At 48.0% G+C, this 26,925-nt stretch overlaps 1 protein-coding gene across 2 annotated transcripts in view; it reads right to left on the bottom strand.

Annotated features, from left to right (window-relative positions):
• Window positions 1-22,065, bottom strand: part of LOC140385796 (protein argonaute-2) — a 130,425-nt gene extending 108,360 nt beyond the window's left edge. Inside the window, exon 1 of one of the 2 annotated variants that reach the window (XM_072468325.1) lies at window positions 21,765-22,065. In XM_072468325.1, coding sequence (XP_072324426.1) covers window positions 21,765-21,828 — 64 coding nt within the window. In that variant the 5' untranslated portion in view covers window positions 21,829-22,065. The remainder of the gene's footprint in view (window positions 1-21,764) is intronic. The other variant, XM_072468326.1, reaches the window with a different exon arrangement.
• Between the last annotated feature and the right edge of the window lie 4,860 nt (window positions 22,066-26,925).

Genomic DNA, 26,925 nt, shown 5'->3' with positions numbered 1-26,925 from the left:
AGACGTTCTCCAGGTATGGTATCCCATTCACTGTCATGAGTGACAATGGCCCGTGCTTCAGCAGCCATGAATGGTCTCTGTTTGCCCAGTCGTATCAGTTCAAACACGTCATTTCCAGCCCACACTATCTGCAGTCAAACAGAAAAGTTGAGAAAGGGGTGCACATAGTGAAGCAGCTCATCTGCAAGGCCGCAGATTCTGTGTCTGACATTCACCTTGTGCTGCTTGCGTACAGGGCGACCCCACTGTCCTTTGGCATGTCGCCGGCTCAACTCCTGATGAACAGGGACCTGCGAACGACACTTCCAGCCATGCACGTGCCCAACCTGGATCACCTCCCGGTGCTGCAGAAGGTGCAGCAATTCTGAGACCCGCAAAAACAGGGCTATGATGCTCATGCCACCGATTTGCCCGTGTTATCCCGTCAGACACTGTTCGGGTCAAGATCCCTGATGAAGGTTGGTCAGCTCCAGCTGTCGTTGTTAAGACAGCCTGCCTCCCACTCTTATGTTGTGCGTCTGGCTGATGGTTCTGTTGTACGACAAACAGATGGGCATTGCGCAAAGTTGCCTGCCCACAACCACATTCTTCTCCATTTCCTTCTGTTGTTTTGCCACCTCCTGATACCTCGACTCACGAGGCCACCAGTCAGGCTTCAATCCTGCCCATCAAGACGTTGTCGTCCCCACCACCAACTTGCTTCCTAATTTGGACTGCCACTCATTAATATTCCAATCTGATTGGGCCACAATTGTATGTTGAGAGTTCCTTGAAGCTCATATCTCTAATTTGCATATTTTGCTCACTTGTCTGCAGTAAATTCTGGCCCAAAAGAATAAGAAAATGACCCTCAGGGGTGGTATGCTGGCAGTGGTTTGCACTGCTGCTTCACAGTGCCTGGGATCCGGGTTCAATTCCAGCCTGCGTGGAGTTTGGACGTTCTCCCTGTGTCCACGTGGGTTTCCTCCAGGTGCTCCAGTTTCCTCCCACACTCTAAAGATGTGCCTGTTACGTGGATTGGCCAGGATAAATTGCCCTTAGAAAGGTTAGGTAGAGTTACAGGGATAGGGTGGGGGGTGGGCATAGGTAGGGTGCTCTCTCAGTGGATCAGTGCAGACTCGATGGGCTGAATAGCCTACTTCTGCACTATGATAGAAGAAATAAAAATGTCCTGCCTGGAATATTTTTTTAAATTAATTTACAGGATGTGGGTATCGCTGGTTAGGCTAGCATCTATTGCCCATCAGGAGGTGGTGGTGAGTTGCCTTCTTGAGCCGCTGCATTCCTTGGGGTGTAGGTACATCCACAGAGCTGTTAGGGAGGGTGTTCCAGGATGCTGTCCCAGCGACAATGAAGGAACGGCGATATATTTCCCAAGTCAGGGTGGTGAATGACTTGGAGGGGAACCACCAGATGGTGGAGTTCTCAGGTATCTGCTGCTTTTGAACTTCTAGATGGTAATGGTCGTGGGTTTGGAAGGTGTTGTCTAAGGAACCTTGGTGAGTTACTGCAGTGCATCTTGTAGATGGTACACATGGCTGCCACTGTTCATCAGTGGTGGAGGGTTTGAATGTTTGTCGAATGGGGAGCAATCAAGCAGGTTGCTTTGTCCTGGATGGCGTCAAGCTTCTGGAGTGTTGTTGGAGCTGCATTCATCCAGGCAAGTGGGTGTATTCCATTACACTCCTGACTTGTGCCTTGTGGATGGTGGACAGGCTTTGGGGGTCATGAGGCGAGTTACTCGCTGTAGGATTCCTAGTCTTTGACCTGCCCTGGTAGCCACAGTATTTTTTTTTTTTAATATTTTTATTCTACTCCTTTTTCACATTTTCTCCCAAATTTACACCCAACAATAAACAACAATCAGTAACGAATGCAATGTCAATCCCCATATCAATAACAACAATCCCATCCTCCCACCAAACCCCCAAACATTAGCCCGCATGTTAACATAAACAAATAAAAAGGAATCAGGAATCACCCATAGTCATCATTATCACATACAGTCCCCCTCTCTCTCTCCCCCCCCCCCCCCCCCCCATGTTTGATGTAATCCAATTTGCAAAAGTGCATAATGATTAACGCCCATGAATTGTAGAACCCCTTAGTTCAAATTTGACCTTCTCAAGAGTCAAGAATTCCAACAGGTCCCCCCGCCACGCCAGGGCACAGGGTGGAGAGGTTTATCTCCATCCCAACAGGATCCGCCTTCGGGTGATCAACGAGGCGAAAACTACATCTGCCTCCGCATTAGTTTTCAACCCCGGCTGGTCCGACATGCCAAATATGGCCTCCCGAGGGCCCGAGTCCAGTTTCACTTGCACCACTTTAGAGATTATCCTAAAAACCTCCTTCCAGTAATCCTCCAGCTTTGAACAGGACCAAAACATGGTTTGCGCACCACCCCCCCCCCCCCCCCCCACAACGTTCACACACATAGTCTACCCCCTCAAAGAGCCGACTCATCCTCGCCCTTGTGAGGTGTGCTATATATACCACCTTCAGCTGTATCAGCCCCAACCTCGCGCACGAGGTAGGTGCCACTGTATTAACGTGGCTAGTCCAATTCAGTTTCTGATCAATGGTAACCCTCAGGATGTTGATTATGCAGATTCAGCGATGGTAATGCCATTGAATGTCATGGAGTGGTGGTCAGATCCTCTCTTGTAGGTCATTACTTGGCACTTGTATGGCGCAAATGAAAGTTGCCACTCAAGTGGATAGAGCTGTGAAGAAGGCCTATGGTGTGCTAGCGTTCATTAACAGAGGGATTGAATTTAAGAGCCGTGAGGTGATGATGCAGCTGTACAAAACTTTGGTAAGGCCACATTTGAAGTACTGCGTACAGTTCTGGTCGCCTCATTTTAGGAAGGATGTGGAAGCTTTGGAAAAGGTGCAAAGAAGATTTACCAGGATGTTGCCTGGAATGGAGAGTAGGTCTTACGAGGAAAGGTTGAGGGTGCTAGGCCTTTTCTCATTAGAACGGAGAAGGATGAGGGGCGACTTGATAGAGGTTTATAAGATGATCAGGGGAATAGATAGAGTAGACAGTCAGAGACTTTTTCCCCGGGTGGAACAAACCATTACAAGGGGACATAAATTTAAGGTGAATGGGGGAATATATAGGGGGGATGTCAGAGGTAGGTTCTTTACCCAGAGAGTAGTGGGGGCATGGAATGCACTGCCTGTGGAAGTAGTTGAGTCGGAAACATTAGGGATCTTCAAGCAGCTATTGGATAGGTACATGGATTACGGAAAAATGATATAGCGTAGATTTATTTGTTCTTAAGGGCAGCACGGTAGCATTGTGGATAGCACAATTGCTTCACAGCTCCAGGGTCCCAGGTTCAATTCCGGCTTGGGTCACTGTCTGTGCAGAGTCTGCACATCCTCCCCGTGTCTGCGTGGGTTTTCTTCGGGTGCTCCGGTTTCCTCCCGCAGTCCAAAGATGTGCAAGTTAGGTGGATCGGCCATGATAAATTGCCCTTAGTGTCCAAAATTGCCTTTAGTGTTGGGTGGAGGTGTTGACTTTGGGTAGGGTGCTCTTTCCAAGAGCCGGTGCAGACTCAATGGGCCGAATGGCCTCCTTCTGCACTGTAAATTCAATGATAATCTATGATTAATCTAGGACAACGGTTCGGCACAACATCGTGGGCCGAAGGGCCTGTTCTGTGCTGTATTTTTCTATGTTCTATGTTCTAAATGTAACTTGCCACCTGTCGGCCCATGCCTGGATATTGTCCAGGCCTTGCTGCATTTGGACATGGACTGCTTTATTTTCTGAGGAGCCACGAATGGTGCTGAACATTGTGCAGTCATCCGCAAACATCCCCACTTCTGACCTTATGATGGAAAGGAGGTCACTGATGAAGCAACTAAAGATGGTTGGACACTATCCTGAGGAACTTTAGGATGCCCTAAAGTTATGATTGACCTCCAACTAATTAATCTTAATAAGCTTCATTGTCACAAATAGGCTTACATTTACACTGCAATGAAGTTAGTGTGAAAAGCCCCGTCGTCATATTACGGCACCTGTTCGGGTACAGAGGGAGAATTCAGAATATCCAAATTACCTACTGGCACATCTTTCGGGACTTGGGACCCAGGCGATGTGAAGCCACAGTGCTAACCACTATGCTACCGTGCTGCCCACGGGAGAATAGTGGACGATCATCAACTACCACAACCATCTTCCTTTGGGCCAGGTATGACTCCAACCACTGCAGAGTTTTCCTCAGATTCCCATCGACTCCAGTTTCGCTAGGGCTCATTGATGCCATTCTCAGTCAAATGATGTCTTAATGTCAACGGCAGTCACTCTCACCACATCTTTGGCATTCAGCTCTTTTGGCCATGATTGTACCAAGGCTGCAATGAGGTCAGGAGCTGAGTGACCCTGGCGGAAACCAAACTGAGCATCCATGGGCAGGTTATTGCTGAGAAAATGCTGCTTGATAGCACTGTTGATGACTCCTTCCATCACTTTGCTGAAGATGGAGAGTAGACGGGTAGGTGGTAATTGGCTGGGTTGGATTTGCCCCGTTTCTTGTGTACACGACACACCTGGGCAATTTTCCACATTGCTGGGCAGATGCCAGCATTGTAGCTGTACTAGAACAGTTTGGCTAGGGGTGCAGCGAGGTCTGGAGCACAAGTCTTCAGTACTATTGCCGGGATATTGTCAGGGCCCATAGCCGTTGCTATATCCAGTGCCTTGAGCTATTTCTTGATACCATGTGGAGTGAATCGTATTGGCTGAAGACTGATATCTGTGATGCTGGAGGCCCCGGAGGAGACCGTGATCGATTATCCACTAGGCACTTCTGGCTGAAGATAGTTGCGAATGCCTCGGCCTTGTCTTTTGCACCTATGCGCATTAAAACAAGACAAATCTGGCAATGGTAATTCAATATTTATTGGGCTATCAGAGTGGGTAAAATAATGGAAATGACTGAACTAAAAAGATGTAGAACAGTTACAGGTCATTATTCTATTATCTGCCAAAGTGTGAAACCTTAATATCTTGCTTACTCGACTTCTTCAGCTTTATTAATTCCAATAAATTCATTGAAATGAGCATCCCACTGTCACAACTATTCAAGTTACATTTCACAGATATTTCAGTTTCTCATGCATTTCAAGGTTGAATAAATTCTATACCAAAAAATGAAGGTTCAGCCTATTCAAAAGAAATTATTCAATTTCTGTGGACTCGCCCACTATATGCAGTTCCCTTATACACGCATTGCATTGGTTAGTATTTTACTTGCATTATTTTTACTTATGTGAATTACTTTTAAATATTTTTTTAAAACTTGATTAGTTTAGCCCATATGCAATATTGATATTTTCTGGCTTTCTAAATGCCGAGATGCACACAGCGGGCATCCTGCTCATTCTCCAGTAGTTGACTGAGATGGGTGTTGCTTACTACAACTGGGCTACACTGACTCAAAGTTTTTTTAAAAATGGATTTTAAAAGATAGGAGGTGATCAGCTCACAGAAACGAGTGTGCTATTTCCATAAGAAAAATATGTTCACGATAAAGGCATTTGGTGAACTAGATTTATGATGTCAAATGGAGTAGCAGCACCCTGCCCGCCAAGGTCAGAGGGAGGACATCCCATCTTTACAAGTCAGCCTTGACCCCATTCTCCAGACCAGCAAAGTTAAGTTTGTGGAGCGAGGCCCAATCGTGAGCCACCCAGATTCCCAGATAACGGAAGCTAGTCCTGGCCAGGCGAAACGGCAATTTCCCAAGATCAGTTCCCCTCCCTGAAGTAGCTTCATTATCTCCTCTGCAATGGGGAGTGGGTCCATGATATACAGAAACAGATCAATCATCTGCATATAAAGACACCCTATGCTCCCTCCCCTGCTCCATCCCACTCCACCTAATGGATGACCTCAACACAATGGCCAGAGGCTTAATTGCCAAGGCAAACAAAAAAGGAAACAACGGACAACCCTGCCTTATATCCCTGTTCAATTGTAAGTAACACGAACTCAGGGCATCCGTTCGCACACTCGCGGTGGGTGCCCTGTACAGGAGGCAAATCCATTTGTGACCCAAAGCCAAACCTTCCAAGAAATTCAAATAGGTACCACCGCTCAACCCTATCCAACACCTTTTCAGCGACCATTGAAATAACCATCTCTGGCTCGGGCACTGGGAGGGAGACGGAATGACAACTGCCACCCTTAACTAAACCAGTCTGCTCCTCTGAAATCACCCCCGGGATGCAGGGCTTCAAAGACATTACCCACACCTTTGTAATCTTAGCGTCAGCATTCAACATCAAAATGGGTTGGTATGACCCACACTCCAGAGGATCCTTATCCTTCTTTAGGATCAGGGTAATCGATGCCTGCCCTGCGCCAACGTGGCCGACAACATCCCCCAGGCCAAGGGATCGCTGAACATATCCAGCAATAGTGGTATCAACTGACCCGCAAACCTTTTATAAAATTCAATAGGGAACCATCCAACCAGGAGCTTTACTCGACTGCATTACTCCCAATACTTCATAACATCCTCTGGTCCCACCATCACTTTCAACGCCCTTCTCCCCTGCTCCACCACCAGGAAAGACAAACAGACCAAAAGCAATATTGTTGTCAGTCTCTCCTCTGGAGGCTGGGGCATATATAATTCAAGGCCTCAACTGTTGCATTAACCTTCCCTGGGTCGGAAACTAACCCACCACGAAAATCCCCTATCTGCACTATCACCTATGAGGCAGCCTGCCGCCTCAGCTGGTCTTGCTCTAAATTTGTACGCTTCTGGGTCTCCTTTTTCAGTGCCATGCTGAGGATTCTGGATATTCAGCTGGATCCCATGCCCGTTGGTGGCTATTTTTGGTGCATCAGACTCACCGGACGGGGGTGAAGGCAGACGTCCTCGCCTTCGCCTCGGGAATAGCCCAAAGGAGACTGCTACTTGGGTGGAGGCCCCCGGGACAGTCCAGTGCTGCAGTAATCTGATGGAATTTGTGGCTGAGTGATCTGATGGAATTTTTGGATCTTGAGATGGTTAAATATACCATGAGGGGGTCGGTGGAATGGTTCCACGCGAGGTGGCAGCTTTTCATCTCCTTTTTCATTGGATTGGTCACCATCAGCTGCTGGGGGAAGAGGGGGTGCATTTTGCTATGGTGTTTGTTATGTTATTGTCTTGTTTTACCTGGTAATAATGAAAAACTTTATTGAATAAAAATAAATATCATTCTAGGCTTTTATGGTTTACAACAGTTTGGGATCAAAAAAGGAGAAACTCAGTGGATTTCTTCAAGAGTAGATAGAAATCCCACACAAATCTGTAACATTCAATTAAACACAAGGTTAGGAGGATTTCAGTAAGTTTGATGGTCACAGAGTCATAGATGTTTACAGCATGGAAACAGGCCCTTCGGCCCAGTTTGTCCATGCCACCCAGTTTCTGTCACTAAGCTAGTCCCACTTGCCCGCATTTGGCCCACATCCCTCTATACCCACCCTGCCCATGTAACTGCCTAACTGTGTTTTGGGTTTTTTTATTATAAATTTAGAGTACCCAATTCATTTTTTTCCAATTAAGGGGCAATTTAGCTTGGCCAATCCACCTAGCCTGCACATCTTTTGGGTTGTGGGGGCGAAACCCACGCAAACACGGGGAGAATGTGCAAACTCCACACAGACAGTGACCCAGAGCCAGGATCGAACCTGGGACCTCGGCGCCGTGAGGCTGCAGGGCTAACCCACTGCTGCCCTATCTAACTTTTTTAAAGGAAAAATTGTACCCACCCTACCACTGTAGCACAGGGCTAAATCGCTGGTTTTGAAAGCAGACCAAGGCACGGCAGCAGCACGGTTCAATTCCCGTACCAGCCTCCCCAAACAGGCGCTGGAATGTGGCGACTAGGGGCTTTTCACAGTAACTTCATTTGAAGCCTACTTGTGACAATAAGCGATTTTCATTTCATTTCAGATGCTCACCACCCTCTGGTCTCTTTTGTATCTCTGCCCTCTCATCTTAAACCTATGCCCTCTACAAAACAAAAACAAAGAAAAGTACAGCACAGGAACAGGCCCTTCGACCCGCCAAGCCTGCGCCGATCATGCTGCCCGTCTAAACTTAAATCTTCTACACCTCCGGGGCCCGTATCCGTATCTAGTTCTAGACTCCTCTATCTTTGGGAAATGCTGTTGACTATCTACCTTATATATGCTCCTCATTATTTTATAGACCTCTGTAAGATCACCCATAAGCCTCCTACACGCCACGGAAAGAAGTCTCAGCCTATCCAGCCACTCCTTATAACTCAGACCATCAAATCCTGGTAGCATCCTCATAAATCTCTTCTAGTAAGAAGTCTTACAACACCAGGTTAAAGTCCAACAGGCTTGTTTCAAATCACTAGCTTTCGGAGCGCAGCTCCTTCCTCAGGTGAATGAAGAGATGGGTTCCAGAAACACATATATAGACAATGATGCAAGACAATACTTTGAATGTGAGTCTTTGCAGGTAATTAAGTCTTTACAGGTCCAGACGTAGCGACTGGAGGGAGGGATCACCCCAAGTTAAAGAGGTGTGAATTGTCTGAAGGCAGGACAGTTGGCAAGTTTTTGCAAGCCCAGGCCAGACGGTGGGGGATGAATGTAATGCGACATGAATCCCAGGTCCCGGTTGAGGCCGTACTCATGTGTGCGGAACTTGGCTATCAGTCTCTGCTCGGCGATTCTGCACTGTCGCGCGTCCTGAAGGCCGTCTTGGAAAACGCTTACCCGAATTTCAGAGGCTGAAATGCCCTCGACTGCTGAAGTGTTCCCCGACTGGAAAGGAACATTCCTGCCTGGGGATTGTCGCGCGATGTCCGTTCATCCATTGTCGCAGCGTCTGCATGGTCTTGCAAATGTACCACGTCTCGGGACATCCTTTCCTGCAGCATGAGGTAGACAACGTTGGCCGAGTCGCACGAGTATGCACCATGTACCTGGGGGGTGGTGTTCTCGCGTGTTATAGCGATACCCATGTCGATGATCTGGCACGTCTTGCAGAGGTTGCCATGGCAGGATTGTGTGGTGTTGTGGTCGCTGTTCTCCTGAAGGCTGGGTAGTTTGCTACAAACAATGGTTTATTTGAGGTTGCGCGGTTGTTTGAAGGCAAGTAGTGGGGACGTGGGGGTGGCCTTGGCAAGATGTTCGTCTTCATCGATGACGTGTTGAAGGCTGCAAAGATGTTGTAGTTTCTTCGCTCCAGGGGAGTATTGGACGACGAAGGGTATTCTGTCGGTTGTGCCCCGTGTTTGTCTTCTGAGGAGGTTGGTGCGGTTCTTTGCTGTGGTGCACTGAAACTGTCGATCGATGAGTCGAGCGCCATATTCCATTCGTATGAGGGCATCTTTCAGCGTCTGTAGTTGTCTGTTATGTTCCTCCTCATCTGAGCAGATCCTGTGTATACGGATGGCTTGTCCATAGGGGATGGCTTCTTTAACATGTTTAGGGTGGAAGCTGGAGAAGTGGAGCATCGTGAGGTTATCCGTGGGCTTGCGGTAAAGTGAAGTGCTGAGGTGACCGTCCTTGATGGAGATGAGTGTGTTCAAGGTTACAGCCTTGGTTCAAACTTGGACAAAAAGCTGAATGCCAGAGGTGAGTGTGATTGCCTCTGACATAAGGCAGCATTTGAGTGAGTAGAAAATCAAGGAGCCCCAGTAAAACTGGAGTCAATGAGAATCAGGGGGGAAACTCTCCACTGGTTGGAGACATATCTGGCCCAAAGGAAGATAATTGTGGTGATTGAAGGTCAATCATCTCAGCTCCAGGACTTCACTGCAGTAGTTCCTCAGGGTGGTGCCTAATCATCTTTGGGTGCTTCATCAATGACCTTCTTCCATCACAAGGTAAGTGTGAATATTCACTGATAACTGCACAATGTTCAGCACCATTTGCAACTCCTCAGATACTGAAGCAGTCCATGTCCAAATGCAGCAAAACCAGGACAATATTATGGCTTGGGCTGACAAGCGGCAAGTTACATTTGTGCCTCACAAGTGCCAGGCTATGACCAAATCCAACAAGACAGGATCCAACCTTTACCCCTTGACATTCAAATGAAATAACCATCACTGAATCACCCACTATCAACATTCCGGGAGTTATCATTGACCAGAAACTGAACTGGACTAGCCATATAACTTGTGTGGCTACCAAAGCAGATCAATGGCGAGGAACTCACCACCTGACTCCCCAAAACTTGTCCACCATCTACAAGACACAAGTCAGAAGTGTAATGGAATACACTCCACTTCCCTGGGTGAGTGCAGCTCCAACAACATTCAAGAAGCTTGGCATGAGGGGCACGGTGGTGCAGTGGTTAGAATACTCTAAATTAAAAGAGAGCAGCTTGGCACCATCCAATCCAAAGCACCAACTTGATTGCTATCTCTTCCTCAAATATTCACTCCCTCCACCCCGGCACACAGTAGTAGCAGTGTGCACAATCTACAAGATGCACTGCCAAAACTCACCACGGTTCCTTCGGCAGCACCTTCCAAACCTACACCCACTACCATCTCGATTCTAGAAGGACAAGAGCAGCACCCTGCTCCCATGCCCACATATCTATCCTTGGCCTGTTGCAATGTTCCAGTGAAGCTCAACGCAAAGTGGAGGAACAACATCTCATCTTCCGGTTAGGCATAATACAGCCTTCCAGTCTCAACATCGAATTCAACAACTTCAGATGATTAGCTCTACCCCACCTAGACCCATTTGTTTTCATCCCATTTCATTTCAACTATCTCTTACCATTTCTTTCTTTCTTATCTTTCTTAATATATATCAACCGCCGCCCCCCCCCCCCCATCTTATCCACCTTTCCTTACCCCCTTTCCCCGTTGCTTCCCCCTTCCCCTCCCCCACATCTCCATCTGTCACAGTTTAGCCTCTGATGTTAGTTTCCCTGCTGTTTGGCCTCTCACACCTTTTGTTCTCTCTGGGGACTGCTATTAGCACTCTTTTCCCTTGGTTTCTGTGGCGATGAGCACCCCGTTTCGCTGGGTTTCTGTGCAAAGACTCATCTTTCATTCTCACTCCACAGTATAAATATTCTCCACATTCTCTGGCTGTTAGCTTTGACAGAGTCATTGGACTCGAAACGTGAGCATTTTCTCACCCTACACATGCTGCCAGACCTGCTGAGATTTTCCAGCATTTTCTCTTTTGTTTCAGATTCCAGCATCCGCAGTAATTTGCTTTTATAAGAGCAGCAAATACATGGGAACACCACCTGGAGATTCCCCTCCAAGCCACTCACTATCCTGACTTTGAAATATATCACTGTTCCTTTGAATGTTCCCTTCCAGTCGGGGAACACTTCAGCATTCAAGGGCATTCAGCCTCTGATCTCCGGGTAAGCGTTCTCCAAGGCGGCCTTCAGGACGCGCAACAACGCAGAATCGCCGAGCAGAAGCTTATAGCCAAGTTCCGCACACATGAGTGCGGCCTCAACCGGGACCTGGGATTCATGTCACATTACATTCATCCCCTACCATCTGGCCTGCAAAATCCTACCAACTGTCCTGGCTTGACACAATTCACACCTCTTTAACCTGGGGTTACCCCCATCTCTGGATCTGTAAAGATTTAATCACCTGCTAATGCTCGCATTCCAAGCATTGTCTGGCATCTTTGAATCTGTCTATATATATATGTTTCTGGAACATACCTCTTCATTCACCTGAGGAAGGAGCAGCGCTCTGAAAGCTAGTGACATCGAAACAAACCTGTTGGACTTTAACCTGGTGTTGTAAGACTTCTTACTGTGTTCCTTCACTGTCACTGGTCAAAATGCTGGAACGCCCTCTCTAACAGCAGGGACCAGAGCAGATAAGGCAGCACCTCGCCACCACCTTCTCAAGAGCAACTAGAGATGGGCAATAAATGCTGGCCAGTTAACGAATAAACAAAATTGTATTTTACAACTGGAGAAAGGTTTTTCAGTTATCCACCATTTTGTTGAAGCAGTTGCAGAACAGCTGGTCTTGTGGGAGTGACAAGTGATGAAAGGTGATGACTAGAAATATACATTGTTTTTAAAATGCTATTTTCTTCTGTTGCACACCAGTGCTACTAAAGCAGCCCAATCATAGGAGTGTCAGGACTTTAGATGTGCATTCCTCCTCTCAAAAGATCATTTTCATCGGGTTAACAAAACAACGAACAAAATATATCCGCTCGAATTCTTGGAAGAATGATTCTGTGTACCTTCGATTTCTACATCTGCCTTAAGCACTCACGATAAACAAATGATTTGTAATTACAGATTTCACTAGCACAGTGGCGCAGTGGTTAGCACTGCTGCCTCGCGGCGCTGAGGTCCCAGCCCTGGTCATTGTCCATGTGGAGTTTGCACATTCTCCCTGTGTTTGCTTGAGTTTCGCCCCCATAACCCAAAGATGTGCAGGGTGGGTGGATTGGACACACTAAATTGCCCCTCAATTGGAAAAAATGAATTGGGTACTCTAAATTGTTTTTAAAAGGGAAAAAAATTACAGATTTCACTGATAAATAGAGATTACAAGCCCATTAAAATTGAAGAGAAGAATTAGAATGATCAAAATTAGGAGAATGTGGTGAAAGAAAATATGTTAATAAGCAGGGTAAGGATTTCTGAGGGATTGAGGAAATATTTCAAAAATTCAAAGAGAACTATAATGTATATCTATCAAAAAAGAATTGCTAAAAGCAAGGTCAATCCATTAAGAGGATCAGCCATTTATAGACGATCAAATTGTGGCATAAGTATTTAAAAAGTACTTCACATCAGTCTATGCTAAAGAGAAGGATTCTGAAGAGGAGGTAAATACTAAGCTACTTGTGAGAAAGGTGAGTTATAACTTAAAGGAAACCCCTAATTAATTGAGTCAGGCTAAATTCTGTAAATTCTAGGAAATGAAAGACCGAATCTCAGGCCAATAAAATACATCTTCCAATCCAGGGGAAGGAAACTGACAGGGCCCTGGAAACAATATTTCAGAGGGATTGTTTGAATGCAGATTTGCACCAGAGGACTGAAGATTAGCCAACCTGGTGAAACAAAGAAATCAGAGTATTTACAGGTCAGTTTATTCAGCACGTTGCTTGGGTGTCATTTTAGAGTTTTCAATTAAAGGATGGAATTACCACATATTTATATTATCAGAACTTACAAAAGGATTTTAAAAGGTACAATCTGGTTAATAAACCCCAATTTTATTTAAAGCGCTAACAGACATGTTAAACGGGTGGCAGGGGGACCTGCAATCAAAGGTCACTTTAGGAAAGTCTTCATACTAAACAGGGCAAGATTAAAGAGCTCGAAATAAAATTGTAGAAATCTAAATTATAAGTTGGTTGGGAAAGAGAAAATGGGGAGAGGTTCAGCCTTCTCCTCTTCAGAATGCTTAGACATGTAACCATGATGTCCAACAAGGTTCAGTTCGGAGATTATTCCTATTCATTATATGTGCGAATGGTTGGCTATATGCCAACAGGGAGTGGTGTCAAAAACTGCCAATGATATCACAACAGTAGGTATGGTTCAAGTGAATCATGAGATACTGATATATGGGATTTAAAAAAAGGGGCAGATGGATTCAATCTGCATAATTGCAAAGCGATACATTTTTTGAAAAAAAAACTGGCAGCAAATATATCCCGAATGGAAGTAGGTTTGCTGGGAGGAGGAAAGAGGTTTTGAATGCAAACGCCATGGGGCAACGCAAAAATGTTAATAAAACCCGGCTACAGTATCGTGTATTGGAGACAAGGCCGTATCAGGTCAGAGGCTTTAAAGAGAGCACAATGTAGGATGCTGCCTGAAAATCATGAAATACAATAATATATATATATTTTTTTAAATGAAACATTGGGGCTTCTTTCATCAGAACGGCAGACTACAGGGAAAGTGACAAATGACTGAAGAATAGGACACTGTAGGAACAAAGGAATAGGAGTAGGCCATTTAGTTCCTTGAGCTTGATCCATCATTCAATGAGATCATCGCTGATCTGCTACCCAATTCCATATAACCCCATTGGTTAACAAAACCTATCAATCACAAATTTAAATTTAACTGACGTCCCGTCAATTTAGGGGAGGCAGTGGCATAGTGGTATTGTTACTGAACTAGTAATCCAGAGACATGCTCTGGGGACCGGGGTTCAAACCCCACCACGGCAGATGGTGGAATTTGAACTCAACAATAGTCTGTAATTAAAGGTCGAACAATGACCGTGAAACCATTGTTGACTGTCGTAAAAACCTATCTGGTTCAGTAATGTCCTTGAGAGAAGAAAATCTGCCACCCTTACATGCGACTCCAGACTAACAGCAATAAGGTTGATGCTTAACTGCCCTCTGAGGGCAATTAGTGATTAGCAACTGCCAGTGACACCCACACCCCATGAAAGAATAAAGAGGAAAAAAGTTGCCATTTGTGGAAGAGAGTTCCAAAATTCAATCCTTTGAATGCAGAAGTATTTCATAATTTAACCCCTGAAAGCTCTGGCTCCTATTTTTAAATTACAGCTCCACTCTTAGACTCGCCAGCCAGCAGAAACAGTACCCCTTTGTTCCTAATGACATCTTGAAACGTTTGATCAAATTGTCCCAGAATCTTCTGAATTACAAAGAATACTATATTGGTTTATGTAATCTCTCCTTTGGAGTTCATGCACCATTCTGGTAAATCTACACTGCACTCCCTCCAAGGCCAACATATCCTAAGGCGTGGAGCCCAGCACTGCTTACAGTATTCCAGGTCTGGTCTAACCAGGCCTTGCTCCCCCTTGTATTCTAGCCCTCAAGATATAAATTTTAATTGTTTTCTGTGTTCATGACATTTTAATGATTCTTCTCTTTGGACTGTGATTTTTTTTCTAGCTTTTAACAAGTCCATTGCCTCCCCTCCATTGACTCTGGCTGCACCTCCTGCTGCCTTGGGAAAGCAGGCAGCATAATTAAAGACCCCTCCCACCCGGATTATTCTCTTCCAACCTCTTCTATTGGGCACGACATACAAAAGTTTGAGAATACGCACTAACCGATTCAAAAACAGCTTCTTCCCCATTGTTACCAGACTCCCGTATGACTCTCTTGTGGACTGAACTGATCTCGCCACGCATCTTCTCTATTTAGTACAACATCCGGATGCTTCACCCAATGTTTATGTCTATGTATTTACATTGTATATCTATTGTATGTCCTATATGTTTAACATATAGAACGATCTGTCTGGACTGTACGCAGAACAATACTTTTCACTGTACCTCGGTTCATGACAATAAATCCAAACCCATTTATAAAGTACACTGTATACTCTTTCTAGGTCCAAAGTGGATGACCTCACATTTCCCAGTTTCACCCATTCACTTAATCAATACTTTTTCTGATCTTATTATTCCATCTACACAGAAACATAGAAAATAGGGGCAGGGAGGCCATTCGGCCCTACGAGCCTGCCCCGCCATTCATTATGGTTGATCTTCCAACTCAATAGCCTAATCCTGCATTCTCCCCAGATCCTTTGATCCCCTTCGCCCCAAGTGCTATATCTAACTCTTCTTAAAAACATACAATGTTTTGTCCTCAACTATTTCCTGTGGTAACAAACTCCACAGGCTCACCTGTCTGGATGAAGAAATTTCTTCTCATCTCTGTCCCAAGTGGTCTACTCCATATTCTCAGACTGTGACCCCTGGTTCTGGACATCCCCACCATCGGGAATATCCTTTTTACACCTACCCTGTTTAGTACTGTTAGAACTTTATACGTTTCTGTTTGATCCCCATCTTATTCTTCTGAACTCCAGCGAATACAATCCTAACCGACAATCTCACCTCATACGCCAGTCCCACCGTACCAGGAATCAGTCAGGTAAACCTTTACCGCACTCCCTCTAGAGAAAGAACGTCCTTCCTCAGATAAGGAGACCAAAACTGTACACAATATTCCAGGTGTGGTCTCACCAAGGACCTGTATAATCACAGAAAGACATCCCAGATCCTCAACTCAAATCCTCTCACAATGAAGGTCAGCATACCATTTGCCTTCTTTACCGCCTGCTATAACTGTATGCTTACCTTCAGTGACAGGTATATGAGGACGTCTCATTGCAGGTTCCCCTCTCCTAATTTATGGCCATTCAGCTAACAGTCTGCCTTCTTGTTTTTGTTGCCTGCCAAAGTGGATAAACTCGCATTTATCCAAAATGTACTGCATTGCCATTCATTTGCCCACTCACTCAACTTGTCCAAATCACACTTGATCTCTACACCCTCCTCACAGCTCACCCTCCCACCCAACTTGGTGTCATTCGCAAATTTGGAGACATTACATTTTGTCCCCTCATCTAAATCATTCATATTATATGTAGTGAATAGCTGGGGTCCTTGCACCGATCCCTGCTGTACCCCACGAGTCACTGTCTACCAATTTGAAAAAGACCTGTTAATTCCTACTCTTTTTTTCCCCCCGTCTCCCAACGAGTTTTCTATCCATCTCAATACACAGCCCTAATCCCATTTAATTTTGCACGTTAAGTCTCTTATGCGGGACTTTGTCAAAAGCCTTCTGAAAGTCCAAATAAACCATATCCGCTGGCTCCCCCTCATCAACTCTACCAGTTACATCCTTGAAGAATTCCAGTAGATTTATCAAGCATGATTTCCCCTTCATAAATCCATACATTGATTACAATTCTGCCTATCTTTGTCACCAACAAATTTGAATACGTGGCGTTCTATTGCATAAATCATTAATAAATGCTATGAATATGGTTAGCACTGCTGCCTCACGGCACCGTGGACCCTGGTACGATCCCAGCCCCAGGTCACAGTCTGTGTGGAGATTGTACATTCTCCCCGTGTCTGCGTGGTCACCCCTAAAAACCCAAAAGATGTGCAGGGAGGTGGATTGGCCAAGCTAAATTGCCCCTTAATTTGAAAAAAGAATTGGGTACTCTATACATAAAAAAAAAAGAATGTTGAAGCTCCGATGCAGATACGAGTCACATCTTGCCAATTAGAGCACCTGCCCATTATCCTGCTCCGTCTCCTCCTAAGATGCACAGTTTCCAGTCTGGAGGAAAGGGCCATGATAGTGTTGGATGAAAGAAAGGCCCACCAAGTCACCTTCCATTATCCTGCTGCTTACATGATACAAAGAATAATAAGAGACATTGACTAATCATTGCAATCAATATCAATTAGTCTACAACAGACCCAGACATGAGGCCAGCATGGCCTACCAGTAATGGAGCACTTTTGGGGCCAGTGGTTCAAAGTCACTTGTTCCCCACAGAAATTCTAGTTCCCACATGTTATACCTCAATTTACCTATGCTGTACCCAAAAATATTCTTTACTGAAAGAAGTCTCATTTGCACCTGTATCAATCAACATTTTTATCTTCTGCTATTCTCCATGGAGCCAGATCCATGCACTTAGCACTCCCTCGCTGAAATAATGTTTCGGCACTTTGGTTTAGCACCTTTCATTGCAAGCTCTGTCCGATTCTACTGTTCCAAAGAAAATCAAAATTTATAATGGCATACAAAATCTAGTTCCATTAGAATCCTAAAAACTGCAACCATACTACCTCTCAACCTTCTCTCCATCACTTTGGTTGCCTTTTTATGGATCCTCTCAATAACTGGAATTACCCGATTGATATTACAGGGACAAAAATTATACAGAGTATTCTAAAAGTAGTCACCATGATTTATAAAATGGCAGGACTACCCCATTATTTTAGTTCAATGTTGACCTTAATGCACATCCTAACATCTGCCTTGTTTTGCATTCAATGGTACAGAATATTAACATGACAGCTTCACATCTATCAATCCTGCTTCTCAAGTTTCTTTGGGCAACTTTCTTCTGGACATGTGAGGCAGTGGACTGCACGTCTGTGGTTAAGGGTTGAAGCCGCCATGGCATGCAAGGCTAGGATGGGCGGGCGGACAAGACAGTAGAATGGGGGGGAAAAGATAAAGTAAATATGATTAGGCCTACTTGCCTGCATGAGTGCAAAGGCCAGGATGAAGAGCATGTTCTGCGATAATTGAGATAATTATTAATGTTTAATTTAGATTGACTTTAGTCAAGAGTGTTCCATACACATTCTACCCTGAAACAAGTTATTAAACCTTCATTCCACCACAGTAAACAATTCTCCAGGCAGGATGAAAGCTTTCGCGGATACTAGATCAACACTTGTGTTTTAAGGTCCTGCTCTCCCGATCTTGAAACCAAAGGCCTCTTTTTCGGAAAGTGGACACAATCATCTCGGACTTTGTATGGGCGGGGAAAGTGTAGAGGGTGGGGAGGACCCTGCTTGGGGGGGGTTGGTCAAGGTGAGAAATTGTATTTGGAGGAAGGATTTGCCAGTCTGGAGGATCCAAGGGAGTGGGTAGAGCTGCCGAGGGGCAGTGAGTTCAGGTATCTGCAGGGGAGGGACTTTGCGCAAAAGGTTTGGAGGGTGTTCCCTCGGTTGCTGGAATACACCCTGCTGGAGCAACTGCTGCTTCCGGATGTGGAAGGGGAGGGAAGAATTGGGGATATATACAAGTGGCTGGGGGAGCAGGGAGGTGAGCGGGTGGATCAAGGAGAAATGGGAAGCGGAGTTGGGAGGGGATATCAATTGGGGAGTATGAAGTGAGGCACTGCGAAGGGTAAACGGGACCTATTCTTGCGCAAGGATGAGCCTGATACAGTTTAAGGTGGTGCACAGGGTGCATATGACTCAGGCGAGAATGAGTGGGTTCTTTCAGGTGGTAGCAGATGTGTGTGAGAGGTGTGGGCAGGGGCCAGCGAATGACGCGCACATGTTTTGGGGTTGCGAAAAACTTGGAGGATTCTGGGCAGGAGTGTTCGCGGTCTTAGCCAGGGTAGTGGAGGAGGAGGTAGACCCGGACCCTTTGGTGGCGATATTTGGGGTTTCAGAGAAGCCAGAGCTCATGGAGAGGAGGAAGGCTGATGTTGTGGCCTTTGCCTCTCTGATTGCACGGCGACAAATTTTGCTGGAGTGGCGATCAGCATCGCCACCAGAGGTAGCGGCTTGGTTGGGTGACCTGTACGACTTCCTGCGGTTGGAGATGAAGTAGTATGAGCTAAGGGCCCAGCAGGGGAGTTTGAGAAAGGTGGGGAATGTTTGTGACCGTGGTGGGGAGAGGGGGTGGTGAAAAGGAAAAGGTCTGTACAGACTGTATAGTTGATTGTTGGGAAGTATGTTTCCCAGGGTGTTTATTGGCTGCAACCTGCTTTGATACATGTTTGTAAGAAAATACATTTTTAAAAACAAAATAAATTAAATTAGAGCAAAACAATAAGAGAATAATTCATGACAAAGTCTTATTAGAACAAAGGAATAGATACTAAATAAGTAGTTTGCCTTGATTTTATGGAAACAGTGGAAATTAATAGATACCAGAGGCAAAGCAATTAATATAGATCGGAGAATATTACCAAAAAGCGGAAAAGTGGTTGAGGCCTGAATCCTACAATACTGAAGGGGGACAGGGAGAAAAAGCAGGGGCTCTGACAACAGATAATCAAATAACCTTAGATGTGTAAGCAGTACCACAGGACTGGAGAGCTCATGATATAACATCACTGTTCAAATAGGTAAAGGATAAACTGAGTATCTACAGACCAATCAGCCTAATTTGGCTCGTCTGACAAGTTGTAGTGGCCGAAGTCAATACTCACTTAGATATACACAAGTTAATTACGATCAGTCAGCACAAATCTGACAAATTTCAGAGTTCTATGAAATGGTAACAGAATAAATGATGAAGTTGTGGCAAATGAAAGTGATCAACATGTTTCTTACATGAGAGGAATGCAAACAGTGATGTCTCCCAGTTCATAAATTGGCTGTTGCATTTAACAATATAATCTACATTTATATAGCATCTTTAACATAGTAAGAACATCCCAGCGGAGCACAATCAAAGAAAATTTACACTGAGCCAAGAAAGGAGGCATTAGGACAAGTGACCTAATAGGTATATCAGCATCATAACGGAAGAGACGCAAAGGCGTTTGCGGAGGGAAATCCAGGCCTTCAGGCCCAGATGGTTGAAAGAACCGCTGACAATGACGGGAAATTGAAGAGGGGCTAGTGAACTTCACTGCACTGCCTCCAATGTTATATCCTTCCTTAAATGTAGCGACTAAAACCGGACACAGTATTCTATATGTAGTCTCGGTACAGCGTTGAAAGACGTCCTTATTGTTATATTCCAATCCTCTTGCAATAATCGTCTGTTATACCTACATGCTAACTTTTTGTGTTCCTATTACAAGCGCACCCAAAATTCTCTGAACATCAATATTCGCAAGTTTCGCATTTATTAAAAAATATTTTGCTTTTCTATTTTTAAAGTGAATAACCTCACCCGAACCATTACAATCCATCTGTCAACTTGTTGCCCACCCACTGTGGCCTGTGTCCTTCTCACAACTTGCATTCCCACCTATCTTTGCAACATCAGTCAATAGACTGTCGCTTCATCTCATTAACATGGGTTGATATAGATGAAGCCCCAGCACTGACCCTTGCAGCATTTCACTAGTCATCGCCTGCCAACTTGAATTGTCCCATAAAAAAAAATGTATCCCAGCTTCCTACCCATTAACCAATTCACTATGATACAAGACATTTAGTTTTGAGGAGACAGTACAGAAGCCTTTCCATGAGCACTGACAGTTAGCATTAAATAGGTGCCTAAAATTATACTTGGCTTTGGTGAGGCAGAGAGGTGAACTATAGTGAGTCAATGAGCATAAATTTAAGCTATCACTAAATTTTACACTGTTGGCACACACTGGATCCGTAACTACATTTACAAAATGAACTGGATAAATATTAATAACAATTTAAAAGGGTACAAGCTTAAGTGAATGATTCTTTCAGAGTGTACACAGATGGTCAAAATCACCCAGATACTATAGCATTTTGTAGACATTTCAAAAACAGCAGCAAAGCCAGTTGCAGATCACTGGTATCATCCTAAAGCGTACAAGATCAAATTTAGAATGGATTTTTGTGGGTTTCATTAAAGGACGTGCACATTTCCCTCTGTTTAAAAAAAAAAACAAGTTATCTGTTTCCCAAATGTCAAGTTGAAAAGTGTGATGGTCGAAATTGGACTTCTGGTGCAACCTCCCTCATATTTACACACACAGGGCAACCAACCACACTTGAGGCGACCTGCAATCGTGCATTCTCCTTCACTAGCTCCAGCAATTTCCAGCCAGCGGGTTGCCCACCCCTCCCTCTTCAAATCTTGCCAGTTATTATTTTTTTTTTAAAAGTTCAAATATTGGGGAAAGTCCCACCGGGAGCCCACCCAATTAGAGGCTGGCAGCGTCGCGGGACTTGATGGCGAACCCCTCGCCCGCCCCAATTTAAAAGGGCAGGACCTCTCCCCATCCCTCCCCGGCGGTGTGTAATGAGGGAGATGGGGAAACTTTCCGAAGGCCCACAGCCCCCCACACACACACGGAAGGCGGAAAGCCGGCGGCGGGCTCTCGGCCTGGGCTTTACAGCAGGCGCCAGCCCGGCCGCACTGCGATGCTCGGGGGGACGACGCCTCGACCCGAGCCCGGGGATTGGGTGGGTGACGCCGAGAGCCAGGGGACGGCTTCCACCCCCCCCCCCAAAAAACACACACACACCCCGAGCTCGTCAAAACGGCCGGTAACAGGGGAACAGAACCATTTTAACAAACCACTTACCGGGCTCGGTTGTAGAAAACATCCTCGGCTCCAGGGGAGGAGGCAGTTCAGAGACTAAATTCATATATTAGATATATATCCTTCCCCCCCCCCGTGCTTATATAAAATTATATCACAAACGGGAACGCACATGAGGGGGTAACGGGGAGGGAGGGAGGGTAAAACACATGAACGATTCCCCGCTGGGCCGACAGGGGAATGGGGGGGGTTGCGAGGCAGCGGCAGACCCACACACACACACTCACAGGCAGGCAGACCAAACCCCCTCCCCCACCCCCCGGCCAGGCCGGGCCACACACGCTCTGAGGCTGCGATCCGGGCCGGCCCCGCACGCAGGCGCAGGAGGCACGCAGACGGCGGCGGCCGTGCGTCCTGACGTCACCCCCTCACTCCCGGCAACTCACACGCGCGCCCGCCATTCCAACCGGCGCCAAAGGGGACTGCGCATGTGCGGCGCTTCGGGGCGGGGAGATGAGAGGGGTCGCCCAGCAACTGGGCGTCAATGTGTGTGCGCGCGCAGTGTGTGTCTGTCTGTCTGTGTGGTTGGGAGCTGTGTGTGTGCCCAGTGTGTGTGCGCTTGGGAGCTGTGTGTGTGCCCAGTGTGTGTGCGGTTGGGAGTTGTGTGTGTGCCCAGTGTGTGTGTGAGGTTGGGAGCTGTGTGTGTGCCCAGTGTGTGTGCGGTTGGGAGTTGTGTGTGTGCACAGTGTGTGTGGGGTTGGGAGTTGTGTGTGTGCCCAGTGTGTGTGGGGTTGGGAGTTGTGTGTGTGCCCAGTGTGTGTGGGGTTGGGAGCTGTGTGTGTGCCCAGTGTGTGTGCGCTTGGGAGCTGTGTGTGTGCCCAGTGTGTGTGGGGTTGGGAGCTGTGTGTGTGCCCAGTGTGTGTGCGCTTGGGAGCTGTGTGTGTGCCCAGTGTGTGTGGGGTTGGGAGCTGTGTGTGTGCACAGTGTGTGTGGGGTTGGGAGCTGTGTGTGTGCCCAGTGTGTGTGGGGTTGGGAGCTGTGTGTGTGCACAGTGTGTGTGGGGTTGGGAGCTGTGTGTGTGCACAGTGTGTGTGGGGTTGGGAGTTGTGTGTGTGCCCAGTGTGTGTGCGCTTGGGAGCTGTGTGTGTGCCCAGTGTGTGTGTGCCCAGTGTGTGTGTGGTTGGGAGTTGTGTGTGTGCCCAGTGTGTGTGTGAGGTTGGGAGTTGTGTGTGTGCCCAGTGTGTGTGTGGTTGGGAGTTGTGTGTGTGCCCAGTGTGTGTGGGGTTGGGAGCTGTGTGTTTGCCCAGTGTGTCTGTGTGGTTGGGAGTTGTGTGTGTGCACAGTGTGTGTGGGGTTGGGAGTTGTGTGTGTGCCCAGTGTGTGTGGGGTTGGGAGCTGTGTGTGTGCACAGTGTGTGTGGGGTTGGGAGCTGTGTGTGTGCACAGTGTGAGTAGGGTTGGGAGTTGTGTGTGTGCCCAGTGTGTGTGGGGTTGGGAGTTGTGTGTGTGCCCAGTGTGTGTGTGGTTGGGAGCTGTGTGTGTGCCCAGTGTGTGTGGTTGGGAGCTGTGTGTGTGCCCAGTGTGTGTGGGGTTGGGAGTTGTGTGTGTGCCCAGTGTGTGTGTGGTTGGGAGCTGTGTGTGTGCCCAGTGTGTGTGTGGTTGGGAGCTGTGTGTGTGCCCAGTGTGTGTGGGGTTGGGAGTTGTGTGTGTGCCCAGTGTGTGTGTGGTTGGGAGCTGTGTGTGTGCCCAGTGTGTGTGAGGTTGGGAGCTGTGTGTGTGCCCAGTGTGTGTGGGGTTGGGAGTTGTGTGTGTGCCCAGTGTGTGTGTGGTTGGGAGCTGTGTGTGTGCCCAGTGTGTGTGGGGTTGGGAGTTGTGTGTGTGCCCAGTGTGTGTGTGTGGTTGGGAGTTGTGTGTGTGCCCAGTGTGTGTGCGCTTGGGAGCTGTGTGTGTGCCCAGTGTGTGTGTGGGGGTTGTGTGTGTGCCCAGTGTGTGTGTGAGGTTGGGAGTTGTGTGTGTGCCCAGTGTGTGTGCGCTTGGGAGCTGTGTGTGTGCCCAGTGTGTGTATGGGGGTGGGAGTTGTGTGTGTGCCCAGTGTGTGTGTGAGGTTGGGAGTTGTGTGTGTGCCCAGTGTGTGTGTGAGGTTGGGAGCTGTGTGTGTGCCCAGTGTGTGTGGGGTTGGGAGTTGTGTGTGTGCCCAGTGTGTGTGTGGTTGGGAGCTGTGTGTGTGCCCAGTGTGTGTGGGGTTGGGAGTTGTGTGTGTGCCCAGTGTGTGTGTGTGGTTGGGAGTTGTGTGTGTGCCCAGTGTGTGTGTGAGGTTGGGAGTTGTGTGTGTGCCCAGTGTGTGTGTGGGGGTGGGAGTTGTGTGTGTGCCCAGTGTGTGTGTGAGGTTGGGAGCTGTGTGTGTGCCCAGTGTGTGTGTGAGGTTGGGAGTTGTGTGTGGGGGTGGGAGTTGTGTGTGTGCCCAGTGTGTGTGTGAGGTTGGGAGCTGTGTGTGTGCCCAGTGTGTGTGTGAGGTTGGGAGTTGTGTGTGTGCCCAGTGTGTGTGTGGGGGTGGGAGTTGTGTGTGTGCCCAGTGTGTGTGTGGTTGGGAGCTGTGTGTGTGCCCAGTGTGTGTGGGGTTGGGAGCTGTGTGTGCCCAGTGTGTGTGGGGTTGGGAGTTGTGTGTGTGCCCAGTGTGTGTGTGAGGTTGGGAGTTGTGTGTGTGCCCAGTGTGTGTGTGGTTGGGAGCTGTGTGTGTGCCCAGTGTGTGTGTGGTTGGGAGTTGTGTGTGTGCCCAGTGTGTGTGTGAGGTTGGGAGTTGTGTGTGTGCCCAGTGTGTGTGTGGTTGGGAGTTGTGTGTGTGCCCAGTGTGTGTGTGGTTGGGAGCTGTGTGTGTGCCCAGTGTGTGTGTGGGGTTGGGAGCTGTGTGTGTGCCCAGTGTGTGTGTGAGGTTGGGAGTTGTGTGTGTGCCCAGTGTGTGTGTGGGGGTGGGAGTTGTGTGTGTGCCCAGTGTGTGTGTGGTTGGGAGCTGTGTGTGTGCCCAGTGTGTGTGGGGTTGGGAGCTGTGTGTGTGCCCAGTGTGTGTGTGAGGTTGGGAGTTGTGTGTGTGTCCAGTGTGTGTGTGGGGGTGGGAGTTGTGTGTGTGCCCAGTGTGTGTGTGGTTGGGAGCTGTGTGTGTGCCCAGTGTGTGTGGGGTTGGGAGCTGTGTGTGTGCCCAGTGTGTGTGGGGTTGGGAGTTGTGTGTGTGCCCAGTGTGTGTGTGAGGTTGGGAGTTGTGTGTGTGCCCAGTGTGTGTGTGGTTGGGAGCTGTGTGTGTGCCCAGTGTGTGTGTGGTTGGGAGTTGTGTGTGTGCCCAGTGTGTGTGTGAGGTTGGGAGTTGTGTGTGTGCCCAGTGTGTGTGTGGTTGGGAGCTGTGTGTGTGACCAGTGTGTGTGTGAGGTTGGGAGTTGTGTGTGTGCCCAGTGTGTGTGTGGTTGGGAGCTGTGTGTGTGCCCAGTGTGTGTGTGAGGTTGGGAGTTGTGTGTGTGCCCAGTGTGTGTGTGGTTGGGAGCTGTGTGTGTGCCCAGTGTGTGTGTGGTTGGGAGCTGTGTGTGTGCCCAGTGTGTGTGTGAGGTTGGGAGTTGTGTGTGTGCCCAGTGTGTGTGTGGGGGTGGGAGTTGTGTGTGTGCCCAGTGTGTGTGTGGTTGGGAGCTGTGTGTGTGCCCAGTGTGTGTGTGGGGTTGGGAGCTGTGTGTGTGCCCAGTGTGTGTGTGGGGTTGGGAGATGTGTGTGTGCCCAGTGTGTGTGTGGGGTTGGGAGATGTGTGTGTGCCCAGTGTGTGTGTGGTTGGGAGCTGTGTGTGTGCCCAGTGTGTGTGTGGGGGTGGGAGTTGTGTGTGTGCCCAGTGTGTGTGTGGGGTTGGGAGATGTGTGTGTGCCCAGTGTGTGTGTGGTTGGGAGCTGTGTGTGTGCCCAGTGTGTGTGTGGGGGTGGGAGTTGTGTGTGTGCCCAGTGTGTGTGGGGTTGGGAGCTGTGTGTGTGCCTAGTGTGTGTGCGCTTGGGAGCTGTGTGTGTGCCCAGTGTGTCTGTGTGTGAGGTTCGGAGTTGTGTGTGTGCCCAGTGTGTGTGGGGTTGGGAGTCGTGTGTGTGCCCAGTGTGTGTGGGGTTGGGAGCTGTGTGTGTGCCCAGTGTGTGTGCGCTTGGGAGCTGTGTGTGTGCCCAGTGTGTGTGGGGTTGGGAGCTGTGTGTGTGCCCAGTGTGTGTGCGCTTGGGAGCTGTGTGTGTGCCCAGTGTGTGTGGGGTTGGGAGTTGTGTGTGTGCCCAGTGTGTGTGTGGTTGGGAGCTGTGTGTGTGCCTAGTGTGTGTGCGCTTGGGAGCTGTGTGTGTGCCCAGTGTGTGAGGGGTTGGGAGTTGTGTGTGTGCCCAGTGTTTGTGGGGTTGGGAGTTGTGTGTGTGCCCAGTGTGTGTGTGGTTGGGAGCTGTGTGTGTGCCTAGTGTGTGTGTGCCCAGTGTGTGTGGGGTTGGGAGCTGTGTGTGTGCCCAGTGTGTGTGCGCTTGGGAGCTGTGTGTGTGCCCAGTGTGTGTGGGGTTGGGAGCTGTGTGTGTGCCCAGTGTGTGTGCGCTTGGGAGCTGTGTGTGTGCCCAGTGTGTGTGGGGTTGGGAGCTGTGTGTGTGCCCAGTGTGTGTGCGCTTGGGAGCTGTGTGTGTGCCCAGTGTGTGTGGGGTTGGGAGCTGTGTGTGTGCCCAGTGTGTGCACGCTTGGGAGCTGTGTGTGTGCCCAGTGTGTGTGTGGTTGGGAGCTGTGTGTGTGCCCAGTGTGTGTGGGGTTGGGAGCTGTGTGTGTGCCCAGTGTGTGTGGGGTTGGGAGTTGTGTGTGTGCCCAGTGTGTGTGTGAGGTTGGGAGTTGTGTGTGTGCCCAGTGTGTGTGTGGTTGGGAGCTGTGTGTGTGCCCAGTGTGTGTGTGGTTGGGAGTTGTGTGTGTGCCCAGTGTGTGTGTGAGGTTGGGAGTTGTGTGTGTGCCCAGTGTGTGTGTGGTTGGGAGCTGTGTGTGTGCCCAGTGTGTGTGTGAGGTTGGGAGTTGTGTGTGGTTGGGAGCTGTGTGTGTGCCCAGTGTGTGTGTGAGGTTGGGAGTTGTGTGTGTGCCCAGTGTGTGTGTGGTTGGGAGCTGTGTGTGTGCCCAGTGTGTGTGTGGTTGGGAGCTGTGTGTGTGCCCAGTGTGTGTGTGAGGTTGGGAGTTGTGTGTGTGCC

The sequence above is a fragment of the Scyliorhinus torazame genome, chromosome 11, assembly GCF_047496885.1.
Source record: "Scyliorhinus torazame isolate Kashiwa2021f chromosome 11, sScyTor2.1, whole genome shotgun sequence".
Lineage (NCBI taxonomy): Eukaryota > Metazoa > Chordata > Chondrichthyes > Carcharhiniformes > Scyliorhinidae > Scyliorhinus > Scyliorhinus torazame.
The sequence above is the reverse complement of the archived record's forward strand: the minus strand, read 5'-3'. Positions and strand labels throughout refer to the sequence as shown.